A 21510-nucleotide genomic window follows, 5' to 3' on the forward strand; every position below is an offset into this window, starting at 1 on the left:
TTCCCCAAATCCATTCTTTCTCAGCCCTCTTGCCTCCCCAAATTTGACCAGCCTTTAGAGCATCACCCAGGGTGGAGTTACCTTGGCCGTGGGTCCCATTGTTGAGCTAGCTCTGGGATACCCAAGGGTAGGCCTCCAGCACCCCTCTACCCATTATTTGCTGGGCCATTCTTCCTGAGCCCTTCTTTAGTCCCGGCCAGATCTTAAATGAGGGCAAAGAGGACCGGGACTGGGGCTTTGCTAAAGTGTAGGACTTCTCTGTCAGGGAGGGGCTGCAAGAAGAAAATCCTGTTGCTTTTCCTGCTTCCTCTACCCCTTTTTATAGGGTGACCTGAGGCTAGCGTTTTTAATTATAATGATGGGGAACTATGGACTATGGCTTTTATGGGGTTCGTGCTGACCTCATTAAACTCAAGTTTATTGGAGGCAAAATGTTCCCCAAACAGTGATAGGAACCAGCAAGAGGGAAGTGAGAGGTACCCCTATCCCTTGCAGAGGTGTGGATAAGGGATCAGAGTCTCAGCTTCAGCTTTTCCCCAGTTCCCCGCCCCCCCCCCCCCCCAGGGCCCTGCTTCCCTCTCCATCCTGGTCTCCGGGGTGTTGTGGGGCCTAAGCCCCCAAGGCAAATTCTGTACTGCCAGGGCCGACAGTAGGGAGGGGGTATGCTTCCTGTGAGGAGCCAGCTGTGGGCCTGAGCACTTGAATTTGACCACCAAAGTTTATTCCAGGGCCACCATAAAAGTGAGCAAGGCGGCTGCAAAGAGCCACAGGCAGCTTTATTTCCTTGAAACAAAAACGAAGGCAAGAAAGAATGTCAAAGAGGTTGATGTCCAGGAAACTCTTAGGGTCTCCCCACAGAGGCTTCTGAGAATTAATATTCTTCCCCCTAAAAGTCAGGCATGAAGATCAATTTTTTGTTTCCAGTTTTGGTCTGACTTTTAATTTTTCAACGACTTTTTAAAGATCCTAGCAACTGGAGGTTGCTGCTGGGGTCAAGGAAAGAAGGCCCTAGTTGCTGAGGTCAGCAAGGCATTGATTGGCAAGAATGCCCATGGTGTGGGCTGGCCCCTTCCCTGCCCAACCGTAGGTCCAGGCCCCCTCCAAAGCGTACACTGAGTTGTTCGCCCCAGGTTGCACCCCAGGAGTGCTTCCCCCAACATGAGACTCAGTTGTGGCCCCAAATCAGTCCCTAAGAGCCCTGGCAAGCCTCACTCCTCGGTGCGAAGGTGGCTTCCCCTCCCCCACCTCGCGGGTGCCTGTGGCCCTTCCACAATCCTGGAGTCCCATCTTTCACCCGAAATCCTCCAAGGCAGAACCATCCATCCTGCCTACCTCACCAGCTCTTGGGGGCCTCAGTCACCACCTCCAGCCTGCCTGCCTGCCCGGCCCCTAGCAGGCAGCTGCTTCAGTCTGGGCAGCTGATGCGGTACCCTGACCAGGGCCGTGACAGACTCCAGGGATGTTCCAGTCCACACACGGATACCAGAAGCGGCTTCAGAAGGGGGCGGTAGCTCCCGAATTCCCAGTTCCCGCCTGGGACACCCCACACATGGTGTTGGCTGGCCTTCCGGCTTGCCCACCTCCCGATTCTAGAGAGCAGACTGGGGTAACCGGGAAAGGGTCCCATCCCACGGACCGAGCCCTGGGAGGGAAAGCCAGGAAGGAGAAAAGAGGGGCCGTTAGAGCTCCGGTGGGTTTGGACCGTAACTTCAGTCCCACGTGGAGTCAGTAAAAGATAAGCAACGGGAGGGTGAACAACCTCAGCGGGCCAGAGGCTTGGCCGGCCAGGGTGAGCCCCCGTTAGAAATCGGCATGCACTTTCTGCGCGAATTTTTCTCCCTTAGAGCAATACTGAGGCATTTCATAATCCCTTTCATAATCCCAGCCAGAGAATTAGAAAGGGGTGGGATTGCTGGTTCTTGGCCCCCACCTCTTCTCAGCCTTGGCCATCGCCCCAAGGCCAGGGGCCCAAGACAGGTCACCCAAGCCGGCCGCCGCTGCTGCTCCGAGGTTCCTCGGGCTCCTGGAGGGGATAGGGGCAGGACAAGGGCAGCTCCTCTGCCCCCGCAGCCCCACCCACCTTCCTCCGCTGAGGGATTGTCCCAGGAGGCTAGCAACGCGACCCCATTTCTCCCCATAAAAGTCCCATTTTACGAGCCAGTTTCACTGGGCCCCTCACCAAATGCTCTAAAATGAGGGAAATGCCTTAAAAGCAGTCTGAAATGGAGCCACTGCCATTGGACCTTGGTGTCCAAACCCAGTCGCAGCAGCACAGAAATGCCCCTTCTGGGCGGGATTTGCCCTGTTGGGCCACCCGGATCCCTGGCCTGGCCGCTGCTGAGCCCAGCTTGGCCGGAGCCGCCATTCCCTGGCTTTAGCGCCTACTTAGGCTCGGACCCAGTCCGCACAGATCAAAGAGAGCTCGCGGCATTTTTATGAGATGAACTTCAGTGGCTCTTTACTTGTAATCAGATGCCTGGGTCGAAAATGCAAAAGGGAACAGCCCATCAATCCAAAAAGGAAAAGGAAGAGAGAGAGAGAGAGAGAAAGAGAGAGAGGGGAGAGTGAGAAGAGAGGAGAGACAGAGAGAGAGACAGAGAGAGAGAGAGGGAGAGGGAGAAGAGGGGACTGGGGTGAAAAAATTCAGGTGACACATAGCAGGAAGATCGTGGTCACCAACAAAAAAAGACCCCTTGCTTGCAGCAGAAATGGTTTGTGGGTCTCTCCCAGCCTCCAGGCCCTGCCATCTGCCTGCACGCTTCGCTCCGATTTCCGGGGGGCCAGGAAACCTGACTCGCCTGTGTTCTGAAGCTTGATCCGAAAGCTTCCACAGTGTGGACGCGCCATGTGGGGCGAGTGTGGCCGCCTGCACTCTCTTGCCCCGGCGGGGAAGTCGCCTTCGGCTCAGGATTTAAAAGTCTCTCCCATTTTGCTGCTTTCCTCTCTGCGGTCTTCGTGGTTCTCTCGTCACTGCGGCCAGAAGTTGAGTTACAGGAAGATTCACCAGAGATTTATCGCCTGGCTCCAAACTTGGAGAGCCCCGTTGTCATAAACAGCCATCTATTGTCTAGACTTTTATCTCCGGGTATGGATCGTGCATTATTGAGGCTCAGGAGACACGGGTCTGGCTCTGTGGGGTGTGTGTGCGCGGCTGAGCGCTTGCCCTTTGCCCCCAAGGGTTTTGGGGGGGGTAGGTTTAGGAAAGTGCACAAATTTGTGTGTGCTCCTGGGGCTGGGCAGGTACACCTGGGTGTCCAAGTGGGGAGGCTCAGGGTGGGGAGGGTCTCTCTGTGCCTGGGAACATTCTGGTGCATGTACTTTTGTGTTGGGTGAGAATTTGTCACGGTGCGCTTTGTTTCTGGGGCATTTTAAGTGTTCCTGTCTGGGTTTTTGCAGGTTTTATGAACCTGCATCCGCTTGGCCTGTTTATGTCCCTTCGAAGCAGATCATCTGGTGTTTTTCAATATTGGGGTCCATTGTGTACGTGTTTGGCTTTTCTTAAGGGAACGGATTTAGGTGGTACCTTTCTAGTCTGGCTCCCTCAGATTCCCACCTCCCCTAAATCACACCTCAGCCTCTGCCTTCCCCAGAGCCTCTGGCTTTGCTCTACTCCCTGAAAGTCCAGAGGCAGCTACCAATTTTCTGTCACAGGGACAGGGACGAAACACATTTTTGCAGGATGAGGTCTGGCTATCTCTGTCTTTCCCAAACTAGGGGGAAACATCCCAGCTCATAAACTCCCTCACTTCCTGGGGCTCCCCTTCCCAGGGCTGAGAGGGACATCAGAGAGGCCTCCCCCATTTCATTCTGACCTTTTAAAATAGTCTCCACACAACACTGAATAATACCAAAGTGGGCCTGCTTCTCCCTTCCTGGGGCTTTCTGGCAGCAAATGTCCTCACCCTAGCCACCTCCTCTTGAGCTCAGCCAGTAGGACATTTGCCCAGATTAAATGTCTGTGGGAGAGATGCCTATCACCTTAGATCTCAGGGTCAGAGACTGTTTTTGAAAGCCTGGCTCCTTTAACACCGCCAGAAATAATCAAATCATCCCCCCTTTGTTTTTCATTATCAGAACGCAGGGTGGGAGGGCTCTAAACACTAGGCCTGGAGCTCCACTGACCACCCCAGTGCTTCTTGCTGCTCCTGCTGGGGTCCCAGGCCCTATTTCCAGTGCCAGTAGCCCTTGAGCACCTTAACCAGGTAGGTAAAGTGGGAGGGGACTGATCCTAGAGGCCAGAGGTGACAAAATGAGGGCCTTGTGGAGCACCAGATTGAACCAGAGGCCCCCAGCATTGCTTTCTGAGCATCCCTCCCTACCCTTGCCCTAGAGTTCCCATTTAAAAAGCATTGGTTAGCCCTAAAAAGGGCTCTGTGGGCGCAGAGCAGGAGGAAACAAGCTGTCAGGTTCAGGAAAAAGGAGGTGAGCCCTTCACAGACACCCCTATGCTATATTTTCTCTCTCTCTCTCTCTCTCTCTCTCTCTCTCTCTCTCTCTCTCCCTCCCACTGCTACCCTGCAGGGAAAAGCTGGAGGATTCCACTTCAGGTTCCTTTCTCCCGCGCCCCTCGTTTTCGGCTGAGCAGCGCGCTGACCCCGGCCCGCAGCCAGCCAGCCGGGGTCGCCACTGCTGCTGCGGGTCCGGAACTCACTTTCCTCCGGCTGGCCGGCTGCGCCGCCGCCTGCCTCGGTCTCTCCCTGCCTCCCTGCGGCCTTGCTGCTACCCCCACCCTCGCCCCCTTCTCAGGCTAACAAATATTTGATATACTTGTTTCTCTGCACCCCAGGCCTAGGCTGAGCCGGCTTATGCTGGATGATCGCTGCGGAAGGACCGGGTCCTTGGCCGGCGGCTTTGCTCCCAACCCCATCCGCCGCAGTCTCTCCTTCATTCAGCGGGGTAAAACGCTTCTCCCTCCTTTCCTGCTTCTCCCCCTTTCTTTCCGCCTCTGGATCTGAGAAATAAATAAATCCAAGTCTCCTACCTCATCAGCCCTCCCCACTGGCGCTGCCTCACTTCTCCTCCTCCTTACCGAGCGAACCGCCTTGTTTTCAGAAGGAAATCTTAATAGAACAGAGGCTGTAAATGAACTTTTCTCTGAGATGGCTAATTCGCTTTCCATTTCTTACGTCCTGCTGCTTTTCACGGTGGAATGGAAAGGATTTAGAAGTCTGCAGTAGAGGAGGGGGTGTGGGGAGACGGAGCCCAGAGTTACAGACTGTGGCGAGAGATACAGAAGACCGAGAGATACAGAGAGCAAAAGAGACGTTTGGTTGGGGAGAGGAGGGAGAGAGGGAGGGAGAGAGAGAGGAAGGGAGGGAGGAAGGGTGGGAGGGAGGGAGCCCCAGCTGGCGGGAGCAGAGCCAGAGAGAGAGAGAAAAGGAGAGAAAAGTTTCCTGGAGTCTTCATTAGTTGACTTCTCTGTCCGCGGCTTCCCCCAGCCAGCAGGGCTCACCCCCAATAAAGGAAGGAAGGGGGTCTTTATTTTTTTTTCTAAGGCCCCAAAGAGTCCGGTGTTTACAAGACTAGAAATGCTACAGCCATGTCCCGGCAGAAAGAAAGGCTGAAATGGAGGACCGACGCCTTCCTTATAAGGTACGATGCTAACTTGACCTTCACTTTGTCATGGCGCCCCCCGCCCACCCAGACTGCTGCAGGCAGCCTGAGGCAGCGAGCGCCCTGCAGACCCTGGCCTCTGCCTCCCTGTTTCCTCTCCTTTTCTTCCAAATTTCTCTTTCCTTTTTAAATGTCCCTCCTTTCCCATCTTTTTATTTCCTTTTTTTACCTTTTCCTTTTTATTTCCTTTCTTCCCCCCCCCCCCCCGAGGTTTCTCCTGCTCTTTTTTTCACTCATTCCTTTTATTCTTGCCTTGCAATTTCATGGTTTCCCTTGACTCCCTCTTGCCTGGCTCTCTATCATAACCCCCCTCTCTCTCTCTCTCTCTCTCTCTCTCTCTCTCTCTCTCTCTCACTCCCCCCCCCCTCACACCCCAGCCTTCTGGTCTTCTGCATACCAGAAACAATAAAGCATGTTTTCAGTTTTTTCTCCATCCCCATCCCCACCAACCTCCACAGTCCTAGCCTGGCTTCTGCCCCCACCCAGGTGTCCCTGGGGAAGAGGTGCAGAAAAGAAGGCAATTTGGGATCAAAGGAGGCTTCACTCTGGACCCAGTGCCCACTTGGGGATGACAATGAACTTGGTTTTGGTAAGACCCTGTCTTCCTCCCACTGGCCTAACCTAAGTCTCTGTGACCCTAGTAGTCTTGAACTGAGGGCGAAGCCCTTCATTGTGGGGAAATATGGGGAGAGCAGAGACCACTGCTCCTGAGACTAAAGGGGAGATTTAAGTACCAATTGTTAAGTACTCAGCCCTTCTCTGAGCTCCCAGCCCCTAAAATTTTAGAGATTTCCCTTAAGACATCTGGACAGGGAACTGAGAGAATTAGGGATTTCTGGAGATTCACACTCATGTAAAAATCAGAAAGAGAAATGCTATCAGGCCTCTCTACCTTGCCTCTTGCTACCTACCAGGCTCCAACAGAGCTTCTGACATTAACTCTAATCATATCTTGTGTGGCTATAAAATAAATGATGTTATCAACACCCCTATAATTATCTATTATTCGCTTACTTGTGATAATTACAATACTAGATGAGGCAGGTCTATACAGACAAAGTAAAGCCAGACAAGTATCTTGGAAAAATGAACCTGGATCACTGGGGCCTTTGAAATCTCTAAGAGTCTATAAGCTCCTGCTTAGGACCTCCTTGGTCTAGGAGTCACCATGATGTGGGTGATAGGGTGACACTGGGAGACCCTACTACCTCCTTTTCCTCTATATGCCATCTAGCCAACCCCCCTCCTCTGAGCTGACACCAGAGAGGATCAGACAATAAAAGGGAAATGCCTTCTCTCCCTCCCTAGCGCAGGGGACAGGATTCCAAAGGGGGGAAGTTGAGAGGGTCTTGCGTTGTTACATTCCCAGACTTTATAGTTCTGTCTAGTGTTACATTGTTTCTTCAGGCAAAGATCTTTGTTCTCCTTCAGTCATATTTCTCCCTCCCCCCTCCCTTTCTTTCTCTCTCCCTCCCCCCCCCCCCCCCCCCGTTTTGGTCCCTTTAAAGGAGACTCAGATCATCTTGTGCTCTTAATAGATGACTATAAAAGTAAAATTAATTCCCCCCTGCCCTTTAATATCAATATCTCTTCGTTAAATATGCACATTGGTGAGAATAAACAGAATTAAGTGTTGCAACCCAAACCAGCAATTACATCCAAGAGGTTTTTTTTTTTTTTTCTTCCATGGGGTCTGGCTTATCTGGGGGTGTTCACTCTGCCGCGAGATAACCAGGGGTTATTTGTATTATTATTATTTTTTTACAAGCTCACTGGGGCCTGAGCCAGCACCAACCTGGTAGAAAAAGCAACCACGAAGCCAGAGAGGGAAGAGAGCTCCAGACAGCGATGAAAAGGAACCACGCGGTTAAGTAATGCGGGGAGGGGGGGGGGGAGGGGGGGGGAGGAGGAGGCGGCAGGTCTCGGAACAAACGTGGCCGAGAGCGAGACAGGCACTCACAGACAGAGGTTTACGTATTTGTATTAACTTTTTTTTTTTTTTTTTAAATTCGGGGCTCGATGAAGAAAAGGGAAGGTTCGGGGGAGTGGAGAGGGAATTATCCGAGATCACAGCACGAACGCCCCAGAAGGGGAGAAGACGGAATAACCGCGCGCGCGGATGCCGGGACAGCACCGGGCCCTGGCCCTGGATTCCCGCCCGCCGCTGCCCCACACGCTGAGGGCTGGGCCCTCCAAGCCCCCCCCCTCGCGGCCGCCAGGGCTTCCTCGCTCTCCTTATCATCTCCATCTTTATGACGAGGCTTGTTAACAAGACCAGCGAGCTGGCCACGCACATCTATCTCAGCGCTCACGCTCAGCCAAGCATCGGCCGGCGCGGGGACTAGCGAGGCACTAATTAATTGATTCCTTTGGACAGTAAAATATGGCAGCGTCTACACGGAACCCATAAACAATATCTCTGCGGGGTGTGAGTGCATTGTCTCTCAAAGAATTTTTCCATAGGCGTGTGTCAAGTAGCGGATTTTTCGCCACTAAAGAAAGACCCAAGTGGGACTCATTTCTCCGGGTCGAGACAGAGTTAGCTCAGTGTCAGAAAATGCTTTAAGCTGTTACTGCCTCTCCGAAAGTGTTTAGGAGTGGATTTTGTTGAGAAAAACTTGGGTCATGCGATAACTTTTCCCTGCTGCTGGTGTAGACCTGGCCAACCTTGGGGATGGGAGTCAGAGCTTAGGGGCTAGGTGGGCCAGAATCTTCTCCCTGGTTGGCTGAGAGGGAGTGGAGCTGCTCTGTGGTTTGAGAGAGTCGTAGAAGAGTAGAAGACCAGGTCCAGCCTTTGCTTTAGGCTGTCTCTCTAGACTCCAGATTTTAAAAATAAATTTTAAAAAATGTAAACAGACTTTGGCTTTCAGGAGCAGTGCGTGCCCAGTGCACACCTGAAACTTGCCTGTTACCCCAATCTGCCTGTTACACACCTTGTCAGGCCATTGCATTTCCCTCCCGCCGCCCCCCCCCCCCCTTTCCAACTGGCAGCCTGGAGTAACTGTAATATATTTACCTTAGGTCTAAAAGAACAAGTCCTGAGACACGGAGGGAAGGGAAGTAACCTAATTAGATAATGTTAATTCTTTACCAGGCTGTGATTATTCAGTCAGACTCTGCTGCAAACAGGACTTAGGATTCTAAATATAGACCCTGACTTCAAGAGATGTAACAGGGAAATAGAGATCAGCGACCAGCGATTATTGTATAAATAGTCCATGTAGACATAGAAGGGGTTTTCAAAAGATGGAAATAATAGAAAAACAGAAAAACAGAAAAACAGAAAAGAGGCTCCGTTGATGGAGACTGTCATTGCCAAAGCGCGAGCTTCCTCCAGCTACTGTTTGCAAAACAGCCAAATAAACGCGTATTATAAATACAATAATATGCGAGCTCAAAGAATTTACTTCCCTGGATTTGGTACCTGCACACCATGTAAACAAACTAATTTACAGGACATATTTTTCATACATTGGGTAGATATTCAATTTGTATATATAATGATGCCTTTTCCATGTACTTTTTATGTGGATACATTAATATCGGGATGCATTTTCCATGCATGATTTTATACGTCCTACGGAGTGTATACATCTATGTAGCTCAAGAGATGCGGGACTGTGTATTCCCGGTGTGGGATGGATATGCGAGTGTACTGTTTATGTAAATGAATCTTTACATGTGGTGTTTATCCATGCTATGTGTAACCTTTTCCCAGAAGGTTGCTTTCCCATGTAAATAAAAGTGCCTCTGTATGTACATTTTCTACAGAAATATATTTTCCATGCCCAGGGTGTACATATAACATGGATATCTGTGCGTTCGAGACTGTTTCAATATATCGGTTATGTTGGCAGAAACATCTCTCTCGCGCCCCGTATACGGACTCTGCATCTTTCACAGGGAGCTCTCCTAGCAGGAACTACCGGCGAGTTCCGTCCGCGCAGACCTGTCCTTGGAAGGAAGTCCTCCACTCTGGGATATGGAAACTGACAAAGTGAGGGCTTGTCTCTTAGTCTCCAGGAAGTGGCTCTGGCTCAGAGAGGAGGGATCACCTACCGGCGGCCGGCTGGGTCACCCTGACTAAAGGTCCGGCTGTGTTTGGTCTCATCCAAGCCCAGTTCCCCGGCTCCTTTAGGAGCCACCGGCTTCGGGAATCTCCGCCGCTGGCGGTGAGAAGCCCAGCGGGAGGGCGGGCCGCCGCTGTGGGGACGCCGCGTGCCCAGCAGAGGGAGGGCACTTAGCAGAGAGGCCTGGTTCCCACAGCCCGGCAGCGCCTCGACTCGGGCTGTCCTTCCAGGTCCCCACAAACTCGCGGGGCGCCCCCAGGCCTAGGGTGCTCGGGGCTGGGCAGCCGGGCGGGGCGGGGCTCGGCGGCCTCCACCGCTCCCGCCAGCAGGGGTCATCCCGTCCTTTGCGGGGGCCCGGCGGCCCTCGGGCGCCGACCAGAGCTGCCGGCGCTGTTGGGCGGCGAGCTGCGCGGGGCAGCAGGGGCTGAGAGGCGCGCCGGGTCCCCTCTCCCCGGGACCCTGCAGCGGATCCGGCGCCGGGGCCCGGCCGGCCGGCGAAGTGGACCTACTTCCCAGAGCCCTCTCCACCGGGCCGGGCCACTAGGAGCTCCAGGCGCCCGCGTCATCCACCAGCGGCCGCCGCGCCTTTGTCTCGGAGCGTCCCCGAGAGCCGCGACCGCGAGCTCGGCGCCGGGCTGCAAGCGGTGCGCGGCGTTCGGGTCGGCGGGTGCCGGCAGCACGCTTCTCCACGGAAAACCCGCAACTCCGTCTCGACGGAGGCAGCCGCCGGAAGGCGGCCGCGGGGGTCTAAGGCTCGGCATCCGCGCGGCTGCAGGATCCGCCTCCTGCAGCCCACCTCGCTCTGAATTACACCGGACCCTTCGGCGCCTCCATGTGCCCGCCGCGCGGAGAGGGCTGGGGGCTCCGGGGTGCGTTTCCCGCGCGGGCCCGGGGCCTAAGAACCGCTCCTGCTTTCCTGGTAATGGCGGGGAGGATGGGCGGGGGCTCCGGCCTGTCCGGAACCCAAGGTCCCGGGGGTTTGCTTTGTTCGTAGATCGAGCTGGCGGTCCCTGCTCTGCTCTGGGTCTGAGCCATCGATCGCGCGCCCGGTTTCCGGCTGCATTACTATCCACGGGACCCGGGCTGCCTGGCCCATCTCCCGCCCGCTCGCTCAATAGCTGCCTTAAATACCCTAGCTGTGTCTATGCAGGTCAGAGTGGAGCAGAACTGGGTGGATAGCCAGGGCCAAATACACAGCTCATTTGGATGATATAAGCTTACAAATACACAGCAGCAGAATTATTTCCACCCGCATTGTATTATCCAGATAATCCTCTCCATTTCTTGCCCCTCAAGACCCAGTTTGTGACACGGAGCTCTTTGTCTTAAAGTCCGTGGAGTAAATAGTAGTTTGAGGGCTTAAATCAGACAAATGGTTGCAAAATAGATGCAATCCTTGCCCAGATGCAGAGTTCAGCCTTACCCTGAGTATTTGGGTTGCCGCTCCCACCATTACACTCTCCTTGGCAGAGAGACCCAAGGATTTGTTGTTCAGCCATGGGGAGGAGGTTATAGTGTCTCTCCTTCTCTGATAGTCTCTCAGTTATTGACTCTTGGGACCTGTGTAGACACCACCCAACAAAGTACCTCCTCTCTCAGATCTGCAGTGTCTCTGGGACTAAATCAAGGGAATAAATTAAAGGCCAGTTATTCCTAACTTCTTTAAATTTACTCCTTTCTTTTTAGCCAGAAATGCCTTCACTGTTAACTCTCCCCCTCCCCCCCCCCCCATAGATGTGTCCTAAGAAGAGCTTAGTCTCTGGCCTGGATTCACTGGGATTCAACACGCCCACCCCCGCCTTAATTCAGACGCAGGCGCAGCCACCCAGTCCCTCTCCCAGCTCATGGCTGCCAGAAGCTATCCTGTCCCCAGCTTTGCCTATACTCTGTGGGGGCCTTTGTATGAGTAACTCCCAAAGCTTGGGATCTCCTTCCTGCTCAAACCCCTCAGCTACACAAGACAAGCTGTGGGTTAGGGGCTAAAGGAGAATGGGATTCAATCTAAATCTGTTAGTTTTTCTAGTTGCAAGAGTAAGGAAAAGAAGGGAGAGAGAGAGAGAGAGATTTCAAGGCAGGGGTGTGGCTTGGATACTGGGCTCTGTGGGGGCTCCTTATTCCAAAGTAGCCCCAGAAGGGTGGAGAAGGAATTTGGAGGAGACTCCATAATTGGAGCTAGGCTGTGAGAAAGGGAAACTCAGGGACCAGAGGCACAAGTGTGGAGGCAGAGGAAGGATGACCCACCCGGAAGGAAGGGGCAAGGTGGAGGTACAGAGGGCCCCTGGGCTCTGCTGGGACCTGGACTCTGGTTCTGCCCTGGGTCTCTGGCATGGCCCAGAAGAAGTTGCTGGCTGGGGAAGATGGAGCCTATCTCACCAGCTCCAAGGGGTTTTTAGTCCCCTGCCTATTCATTGTACAGTGTTCAAAATGTGCTCTCAGAGTGAAGCCATGGGGTTAGACCATGGACTTGAAGTGTCCTTCCACCAACCCCTGCCCCCTATCCCAGGGCACTCCTGCCATCCCTGCTCCAACCTGCTAGAGTCCCTACTCTGGCTTCACTTCTGGGGATCCTGCAGCCCAGACTTCCTCTTTCTGGCCCTGAAAGTGGTTACAGTCTCCTCTGGGCTGTCTACATTATTTTTATGGCCCCATGACTCCTTAGCTATCCCTCTCCTCCCCCCCAATCTACTATCCCCCAATTTTCTCTCTGCTAGTAATTGCTTGGGACTAGGGACGGCAGCTCATGAACAGATCTTGGTTGCTCGTATGTTTTTTGTTGCCCCTGCACCGTTCTTCCTTTATTATTATACACTTATTATTTTTATTATTCACCTGAACTGGAGAAAATAACGTAGGGGACAGTCAGGAGCCTGGGAATCCCATTCTTTCTAGGCAGAAAAGACCATGTATGGGGGCCCAGTTCAAATTTTTTTCTCAAAAAAATCACATCATCATTCAGTCATGTTTTAATTATTATTATTAATATTAATATGACGAAGCAACTCTGTACAAGGACTCTATAAAGGGAAAACGTGCTAAAGACAGACGTTTGACTAGGAGGGCACACTACAGAGAGCTGGGGAGGGCATCTACCCACAGAGACTAGACTAGGTACTAGCAAGGGACACAGAGAACAGGACACAGATTGACAGAGAAGCTCACGGAAGTCAAGTTTAAAGCGACAGGAAGAGAATATTGCATATCTTTACACCCCCACCCCCTTTGGAGTGTTCTGGTCTCTCTTCTCTAGTAGGCTGTGGGAGTCAGGCTGGAGGGGTGAAGCTTGAATCCAGCACCCCAGAGCCCACAAGGTCACAGGAGGGGCTGCATGAAGGGGTACATGGGTGACCAGGCAAAGGGGAGAGTGCCTCACACTCAGGGCCAGCCCACAAGGGATTGTGCAGACAGCAGGAATGGCGCTGATTTCTGTGAACTTGTTGTATACGGGTGAAACAAGTTTATGTCAGTGGGGAAGTGTGGCAGGTGCCCAGTGGCGATGAGGGCATGTGATTGTACCGCCACTCTGCAGGGCTGCATTTGGGGACATGAGGCTGCCTGCTTACAAGTACTGTTGGGGGGTGGGGTAGGGTGGGTCCAGTGGGGGTGCCGGGCTCCGCTGTGCCTGCGTTTGCCCATGCCTCTGCACAGTCTTGTCCAGGGACTTGACGCTGTGTGCTGGTGGGAGAGTGGCAGGCTCTGTGGATTGCCATTGGAGGGGGTGTTAGGAGAGACTCTTCCGGGGCAGGAAGAACTCCCAAGCTGGCAGGCCAGTTCACAGTGTCCAGGCTGGGCTTAACTCTCATCAGCTCCCTGTTTCTGCCCTTCTTGCTCCTGCAAGGGTGGGTGGGTGGGCAGAGGGGAAGTCGGGGGAACTCCCACCAAGAGGGATAAAAACGGAGTGCAGGAAGGTGCCGAGCTTCTCCACTGCTTCTCTCTCCTAAGCCAGCCTAGATCTAATGGGCTGGGGCTGGGGCCTGAAGGGGGCTTTGAATAAAAGGCCCTCTGCAGAAGAAGCCACTCTTTGGCTTCCGACCGGTTCTGAGGATGTATCCCTCCTTCAGCTCTGGTCCTTGTACTCGCGCCTGGCCGGCCAGGGGGAGGCGGAGGCAGAGGATCCTGAGACAAAGGGCGACGTTGTGGGGGGGGGGGGGCGGGTGGAATGGGGGTGGGTAAAAGAGAGAAAGGAGTTGTGTGGGGGACTGCAGCGCCCCCCTCCTTCATTGTCACCAGCCTGGGAAACCAGGGCTGAGCAGGGGCCTCTGCGGCCGGTAGCCCCTTTAGGGGCAGATTCTCCTCCTGCCTCGTAAATTATGCCGGTCCAGCCTCTGGCCGGCCGTGACCGTGAACGCCAGCGGGGAAGGGAGAATCAGCGGCGGTAGCGGCGGCTGCCAGAAACTCTCCCGGCCAATCAATGCCGCGCTTCGCAGACTCTTTCATAGCCTCTTGGGCTTCCTGGAGGGCCAGGTGGGGGTCCCTGGGGTGGCTACTATGCCCGAGGCTGCGTCCGCTGGGCTCTCAATTCCGCGCTTGCGGCTTCCGGTCCGCAGCCGCCTAGGCGGCAGGAAGACTGCCTGGCAGCACACCTGTGAGCGAATGGGCGGGCAGAGGCGTCGGGAGAGGGCTGGAGACCAGGAGACTTTTCAGGCAGCCCGCCCCAGAGGGGACTTAAGGCTGATGGTCGCCTTGTCCGCAGCCGGCTCTGTCAAACGCCTGTGCCTCGGCCCCTTCGGCCTCCAGGCCTAGAGGACCAGACCCCAGCGGACTTTACTGGGCATTAATGATCACGCTGTTCTCCCAAACCGCACTTCCTCCCAGGTTTCTCCACTTCCTCCTGCCCTTGCATAGCTACGCTGACCCCTGCCAATCTCTCCGCAGACGCTCCACTCTTGCTCCCTCCTCTCCGCCTCTCCTAACCCCAACCGCTGGGAGTTTGGGGAGCCTCGGTTCCACTGTCCCCACTTTTGCCTACTGCAGGTTGACTTCCGACCACGGAAGGAAAGTGGTGGGAGGGGGGCGCCTGGATTACCTTTGCTCCAGCTCCTCAGCCCCGGGCCCAGTGCCCCGGTCCCACTGCAAACCAGTCCTTCCCCAGCACCTCAGCCTTCCCTGCCCCTATCCCCTGCCTGCAGCTGTGGGCTTCCTCTCTCCTTGGCTGGCTTCTTCCCTTCTCTCTGGGACCTGGCAGGGCCTGCTGGGGGTGTGTGGGAGGGAACCACAAACAAAACAGACAAGAGGATGTCCAGGGAGGGCCTGCCAGAGATGCCTGGCGTTCTAAGCGGGGACTGGGTCCCAGGCAGCGCCCCCTCTTGCTCCCTGCCAGAGACAGGCTCAGTCCGGGGCCGGTGCCCGTGTCTTGCCGCCTAAAAGAAGGAGAGAGCTTGCTCCCTCAACAGAAGTCTTTTCTTTTTCATTCTCCGGTTCTGAAACCAGATCTTGACCTGCTGGTCACTAAGATTCAAGCGGTCTGAGAGTTCCCTCCGGCGCTGCCGCGTGATGAACTCGTTCACCAGAAACTCCCCCTCCAGCTCCGCCAGCTGCAACTTCGAATAGGGCTTGCGCTTCTTCCGGGAGCGGCTGTGGATCGGGTACCAGGGCGCGCCTGGGTGGAGACGAACCGGCAGCGTTGGCCAGAGGACCAAGAGGTGACAAGCCCAGTGCCCTCAGTCCTTCCCCAGCCCTTTGCACCTTGGCCTAACCGCCCAACCCCAGGCCTCTCCTCTCCCATCTCCCATCTCCTCTCTTCTACGCAGACCCCCATCCCCATCAACTCTCCCACCTTCACCATCCTCTTTCCCCCCTTTCACTCCTCCTGGCCTCCTCGACTGGACTTCCCACCGTAGTATCCCTGGACCCTCTGTGCTTCGAACCCCTCACTTCTCCCCAAAGCTCTCCTGCTCCGGGATATCCTGGCCCCTTCCTTTCACCTTCTCCAGGATGTGCTGGGTCCCTGATCAGCTAGAACAGACATGAATGAGCCAGTGGCCAGAGTAAACCAGGTCCACTGGCGTTTCTTAAGAGAGAGAAAAAAAAAAATGTAGGTAACGGGAGTCTGTGCCAAGGCGGGGGGTGAGGTCCTAGAGAGCAGAGACCAAGCTCTCGGTCCCCACCCCCCACCCCTAGGCCTGGGGAAGTCTAGGTCAGAATCCCCTTCGCCGGAGCTCCCTGCCCCCTCTAGCCAGCCGCAGGTCCAGAAAAGGGGAATCTCTCCAGCTCTTTTATGGGGGATATTTACATGTTTATAGGCGCTCCCCCCACCCCGCACTTCTTTTTAAAAGAAGCCCTTCCTCACCACACATTCTGTCACCCCAGGCGGCCCTAGCTCAGTCCTACCCTGCCCGCCCCGGTGAGCTGTCCGGTCCTGAGTACGCCTCAAGAGTGGGCCGGGGTCCTTACCGCTGGCCGAGAGCCCGCCGCCGGGGTTTAAAGGCGATACCAAGCTGCCCGGGTCGCCGGCGCCGGCGCCCTTGTTGCCCTCGTTGAGCAGGGACGAACTGGAGTCGGATTCCAGTGACTGGCACGAGGGCGGGTCGTGCGGGGGTCCCGCGCCCCCGTCGCCGCCGCCGCCGCCCGCCGCGTAGTCGTACTTGAAACCGAGCGCAGGGGGCCCCGACGGCTCCAGCGGCAGCAGCGCCGCCCCCGGCCCGACTCCTGGGCCCGGGTCGCGCCCGCGCTCCTCACGCTTCAGGCCCCCGCCGCCCTCAGCGCACGGCTCGCGGTAGTAACCCTTGCTGTCCTCCACGCGCGCCAGCTCGCACGTGCGGCCAAAGGGCGGGTTGAGCGACACCGGGCTGCCGAGATAGGGCTGCGGGTAGCCATTGCAGGGCTCCGCCGACGGCCAGGGCAGCGAGCACACGTTGTCACGGCGCGGGTAGGACAGCGAAGGCAGCCCTGGCAGCTGGGCCCCGGACGCGCGGAAGTTGGGGAAGTAGAACGTGTCTCCCGTGTGGATGTTCACCAGCGGCCCCACAAACCCGGGATTCAGGAGATTATGCTCGCCCATTTCCGCGGGGCCCGGCCGGCAGCTTCTACTTTATTGCTATCTGACATTAAACATAGTTAAACCTGCACCGGCCACCCATTGGCCATCGGGCTCACGTGGGCGCCGCCGCCAGGGGGATGGGTGGGGACAGCGAATCCCCCCACCTTGCACCAACTCCAACTTCCCCCTTCCCCACTCTGGGGTGGGGCGGGGGGGAGAGACAAAACTCGGGGGCAGATTTAGTCGTTGGTTTCTGGTTTTTAAAAATATCATAAAACCTAATGCAGACAGTGAGTCAATCGCTCGACCCGGGGCAAAAGGGAAAAAGCCACACCAAAAATCCCTGCACATACACACTTCTGCACCATGCACCCCCCCCAGATGTATTATCTTCTCGCCAACAGCTGGCCAAGCACAGCCTGTCCCTCTTTAATTAGCTCCTTTATTAACTAAAACCGTTGGAATTTACAATATCTCCCCAATAAATTACTATTAGATATTGTGTCATATAAAGTTTACTGGCTGTTTAAGGAGACGGATGAGCCCTTTGGCTCGGGGTTTATTTACAGTAGAGGCGAAGTGGGGGTAAGGACAGGTTTCCCTGCCACGGTCTTTCCCAGCCCTGCTACTGCGGTGCTCCCCCTCCTCAGCTCTATCTGCACAGGAATTTGGGGGGACACTTAGGGTCCTTTCCTCCAGGAAGGACTATGAGAGAATTGCAATGCTGGGTATTCCCACCTCCCCCCCCCCCCCAAGCTGGAAGCCACCCTAGCCTCACATTTCTACTCACCATTATAGGACAGATGCAGAAAGGAAGCAGGAAAAGGAGGCACCCAGCTCGATGTGGACTTGACTACCTGCTCTTGAAAACCTGGGGGCCTGAACTACTCTTCCTTGGGACTTTTGTGGGTCACATGAGTTTCTGGGGGGTCTTCCGGAGTCTTTGCAGCAAGAGGCTCTGGGACTCCAGCAGAGCTTGGGCTGGCCTGAGAGGCTCCCGATTCCCACTTCGGAGTAGATCCCCACACTCCAGAACCATCTAAGCCTGCCGCTGGGACCATCAGATGGGGGTGCCAATGTCAGTAGGTGTGCTGGGAGTGAGGGAGAGGGATCCGGAGAATGATCTTATTGGGGGCTTAAAATTATATTTACGGTGCTAACCTCGGCAGCTCCTTTCAGAAAAGGCTGAGAACCCGACGCTGGCCATTGATGAGATTAATCGACATCTGGAAACCACAATCTGATCTCAACCAGGTCCACAGAATACAGATAAGCGGATTAAAATGAAAAACAAAACAAAGCTTTCAGCACTAGGTGTATCCTATTGGTGCCTAGTAGACAAAATACTCGGATTTCTATTTGATTGTTTCAGGCTCCTCTACAATATGAACGGCTTTAAGTAATACAAAGTCCAACAGATAGTTCAGCAAACGTCTACATACGGGGAAACATCGGAAGAGCTAGATGGAGAAACCGAGGGTCTCCGCGAGAATCGGGCAGAAAGCAACCCACGTAGGTGAAAGTTAAGTATCTGAGAATGAGCTGAACCTACAAAAGCAGATCTAAGCTGAGGCTTCTCATCTCCCCTTTTCTCCCTCTCTCCTCTGCAGGACGCGGCAGAGAGAAACTCAGATTCTTCGAATTCCACAGCTCGCCAGGCGATTTCATTTCCTAAACCCGAACTGCTCCCTCGGACAGAAATTTGTCTGCGAGAGCGTCTCCCCCTGCCCGGCGCAGCTCAGAGCTCCCAGCGCGGCGCCCGCCCCTCGCCCCGCTTCCCCTTCCCCTTCCCCGCCCCGGCTGCCCCGGCTGCCCGGCCAGGCCACTCCCGCCCCCAGGAGCCCGCCCCACGTCCGCCGGGCCCACTTGCCGGAACCGAGGCCGAGCGGTGAGATGCTAGCCCCGTGCAGTCACCTCCAGTCAGAACCGCGCGAGCCGGGGCGCCGAGCGGCGGGCAGGAGACCGCCTGGATTGGCCTTTTGGTGCCTAATTGATTACGGGGCTGCGCGGCTGCAGAAAGAAGCATCCCTGCGCCGCAAGTTCCACGTCACAGCATCTCCAACGTTCTATTTATGCCCCCTTTCCGAGATGCATTGATGAGCACCACTGAAAATTTAATTTTTAAAACATTTATTTGGGGGTGAGTTGGGTCCTCCAGATTAAAAAAAAAAAAAAGGGGGTGTGTGTGTGACTTGAAGATTGTTGCTGTTTTCGACCAGAACACTGCGCAGGCAGCAAGGTCTCCAGGCCTCCAGGCCTCCGTGCTCAGCCGCTATTGTTGGTGTGAGGGATGCCGAGCTGAGCTGCGCGGAGTAATCATCAGTCCGTGTGGGGCAGAGGCTTCTGCCCATTCTCTTTTACTCTTCCAGATGACTCCAGTCTCCTCGAGAGGGGACCCCAGGAGGAAGGCCTCAGCCTCCCCGTGTCCCTCCCTAGTTGGAAAATCTCAGGCCCAGAGCCCGGCACGCTGCCCTCCGGCCAGGCCGCTGAGCACACAGAGCCGCGGCCACAGGGCGGCAGATAGAACGCTGGGGGAAATGAGAACGGAGTGAGGGCTTTCTTCTTCCAGTGTCTCCCAGTCGGATCCGGCCCCAACTGAAAAGGCCACTTTCCCCAGGTTTCAGACTCTGTGGGCAGTGGCACACGCACACATCCCTCCTGGTTCCGTGCAGCTGGCCCTGCTTCCTCTCAGGGAGAGCCGCCGAGAACCACCAGCCACGTTCGCATCCCGGGTCCAGCTCCTCGAGGCCCATCGTGAGCCTGAGGGTTTTCAGGATGCCGGCGAGGACCCAGGCAATCCCAGTGCGCCACCGCTGATCTGTCCACCTTCAGGGAACCCAGCCACACACGCAGCTCGGCCCCTGCCTTAATCCAAGCTCCCACGAACAGGCCCCTGAGCGCCGCGCCCAGCCTGGGTCCCCGGGGCCGGCGGGAGGCTCGGGTGCGAAGCCTCAAATTTAAAACCGGCCTCGGCGGCGGGAACCGACTGCGGCTGAGGGAGGGGGACCTGGAGGGACTCGCAGCTCAAAGCGCCGGGTAGCTGCGTCTAACCGAGAGTTTTATCCAGCCGCATTTCACAGCCCACATGCAAAACTATAATTGGCCAGACCCAGGCTCTGGAACCGCGGAGCGATCTGTGCGTCCGCTCGCCCGCACATTCATCAAATCACAAGGTTAGTGGAGGCGGCCTGCCTGCTGGCCCCTGAGCCACGGGCTCCTGCTGTAGCTGGCCTGACTCCACCATGCCCCGCTCATTAACTCAGGGGTTAATTATAACTGAAGGCTAGGACGGGGCCCAAGGCTCTCCTTGAAGACCCGAGGCAGTCCTCGTGCTGCGGCGCACCCACCAGCTGGCCCCCGCGCCTCCTGTCTGCATCCCTCCCGCGTACGCGCGGTGACAGGGGGCCAAGCGGCTGCGGGAGGCTCAGGCCACCGAGGAGCGATTGCTAGCTGCTGTGATCTGGCTCCCCCACCGACCCCAGGTCAGAATTATTCGGCGCGGTGCTGCCTTCTCCACGGTCAGTTGAGAGGCCTCGGTGGCCCAGTTCAAGGTCACTGCCTAGTTTGCAGAAAGCGGTTCTGCCGCGTATGCAAATGAGTCAGGGCCTGGGCCCCCGATGGGGGGTGTGTTGGCACTGAGCGGACGGGGATAGGGGAGAGGAAAAGCGGCCGATGAGGAAGGTCTGGACCCCCATCCGACCCTTCAGACCTCTCTATTTCGTTCCTTTGGGGCGGGTCCGCCTTGGTTCAGCATCTTTGTCGGGTTCAGACAAGGCTGAGGGATGGAGGTAGGGGGACTCCGTCTCCTCTTTCTTCCCTTCCCTAACTCCTCCATGGGTCGGAGCCCACCTTGGTTCCCAGTCACCCCTCCGGGTGTCCAGGACTTAAGAAGAAAATAGGGAGACCCCTTCTCCAGGTGCTGCTTTCTAGGGATCTGCAGCCTGACGGGAAGAAGGGGGGGAGGCTTTAAAGGAACCTTGGGTGAGGGGCCCAGTCAGGCTTTCAAGCTCACACAAGAGGCCTGGGGTCAGCAGCGAGCTTCCTTACCTCCTCTAATCCTTCTGCGGCATCTCTGGGCCCGCTCCCACCACAATGGCCACTCAGGAAATGAAGGGGGGGTCCCAAGCGGGGACATCTGGAAGACCATGTCTCCACCTCTCACCTGAGCATCCCTAAATGGGCCCTCTTCCCCCCTTTTCTCCGTTCTTTCGGCGCACCAATGGTTAAATAGTTTCGCGGCTCTGACATTTTCCCCCTCCGCCAGCAGAGGATCTCCTCCGCCTAGTGAATTACTGAGTGTCAGGAAAGGTGTGGGGACCAAGTTTAAAAAAAAAAAAAGAAAGAAAGAAAGAAAAAAACCACTCCCATCAAACGCCACACCCACAGCCGCCTGCACCGTATCCGGGAGCCCAGGGCCGGGAGCCCAGCGACCTCGAAGCTCCGTAAGGGGTGAGGACTACCCGAGTGCCCTCTTCCCCACAGCCAGCGGCTCGCAGTGACCATGGCTTCTCGCCAGGCCTAGCCCTGGGGAGAGGCCAAGACATGCCTGGGGTCTACTCTGCCCAGCCATCCACTGCTTCCCAAATCCAAGCCCCAAGTCCAGGGCTGGGAGGGGGTAAAGGGGGGTGCGCGGGCGGACTGGGGTGGGGGCAACCGGCCCAGGGGGCGGGTGGAGGTTGGAGACTGTGCTGCGAATCTCGAGGCTGGGCTGGAAGAGCGGGAGTCTACTTACCTTTGGAGACAGAAGAGGTTCAGAAGGGTGCGGGGCGGGGATTCTCAGCCTCTAGAAACCTTCTGGAAGCCCCCTCCCCAAGGCCGCCGCCGGCCCAGCCTGGTATCTGAGAAGGGCGG

At 55.8% G+C, this 21510-nt stretch overlaps 1 protein-coding gene and 1 long non-coding RNA gene across 3 annotated transcripts; one reads left to right on the top strand and one right to left on the bottom strand.

Annotated features, from left to right (window-relative positions):
• The first annotated feature begins 2618 nt into the window (after positions 1 to 2618).
• Positions 2619 to 9372, top strand: LOC109249217 (uncharacterized). Of its 2 annotated transcripts, XR_002072477.2 has the most exons (5): positions 2619 to 3085; positions 5496 to 5592; positions 6100 to 6202; positions 7382 to 7484; positions 7639 to 9372. It is a non-coding gene; the product is annotated as an uncharacterized LOC109249217 (long non-coding RNA). The 2 variants fall into 2 exon arrangements; XR_002072476.2 differs by lacking the exon at positions 2619 to 3085 and having other exon boundaries at positions 5350 to 5592.
• A 4450-nt stretch (positions 9373 to 13822) lies between these two features.
• On the bottom strand, positions 13823 to 16765 carry HOXC12 (homeobox C12). The gene is made up of 2 exons (XM_019419579.2): positions 16074 to 16765; positions 13823 to 15279 (listed from the first exon to the last, which is right to left on the bottom strand). The coding sequence occupies exons 1-2, from the start codon at positions 16678 to 16680 to the stop codon at positions 15041 to 15043; spliced, it is 846 nt and encodes a 281-aa protein (XP_019275124.1). The 5' UTR covers positions 16681 to 16765; the 3' UTR covers positions 13823 to 15040.
• Positions 16766 to 21510: the final 4745 nt, after the last annotated feature.

This window comes from Panthera pardus, unplaced genomic scaffold, assembly GCF_024362965.1.
Source record: "Panthera pardus isolate Hobbes unplaced genomic scaffold, ASM2436296v1 HiC_scaffold_6, whole genome shotgun sequence".
Taxonomy (NCBI): domain Eukaryota; kingdom Metazoa; phylum Chordata; class Mammalia; order Carnivora; family Felidae; genus Panthera; species Panthera pardus.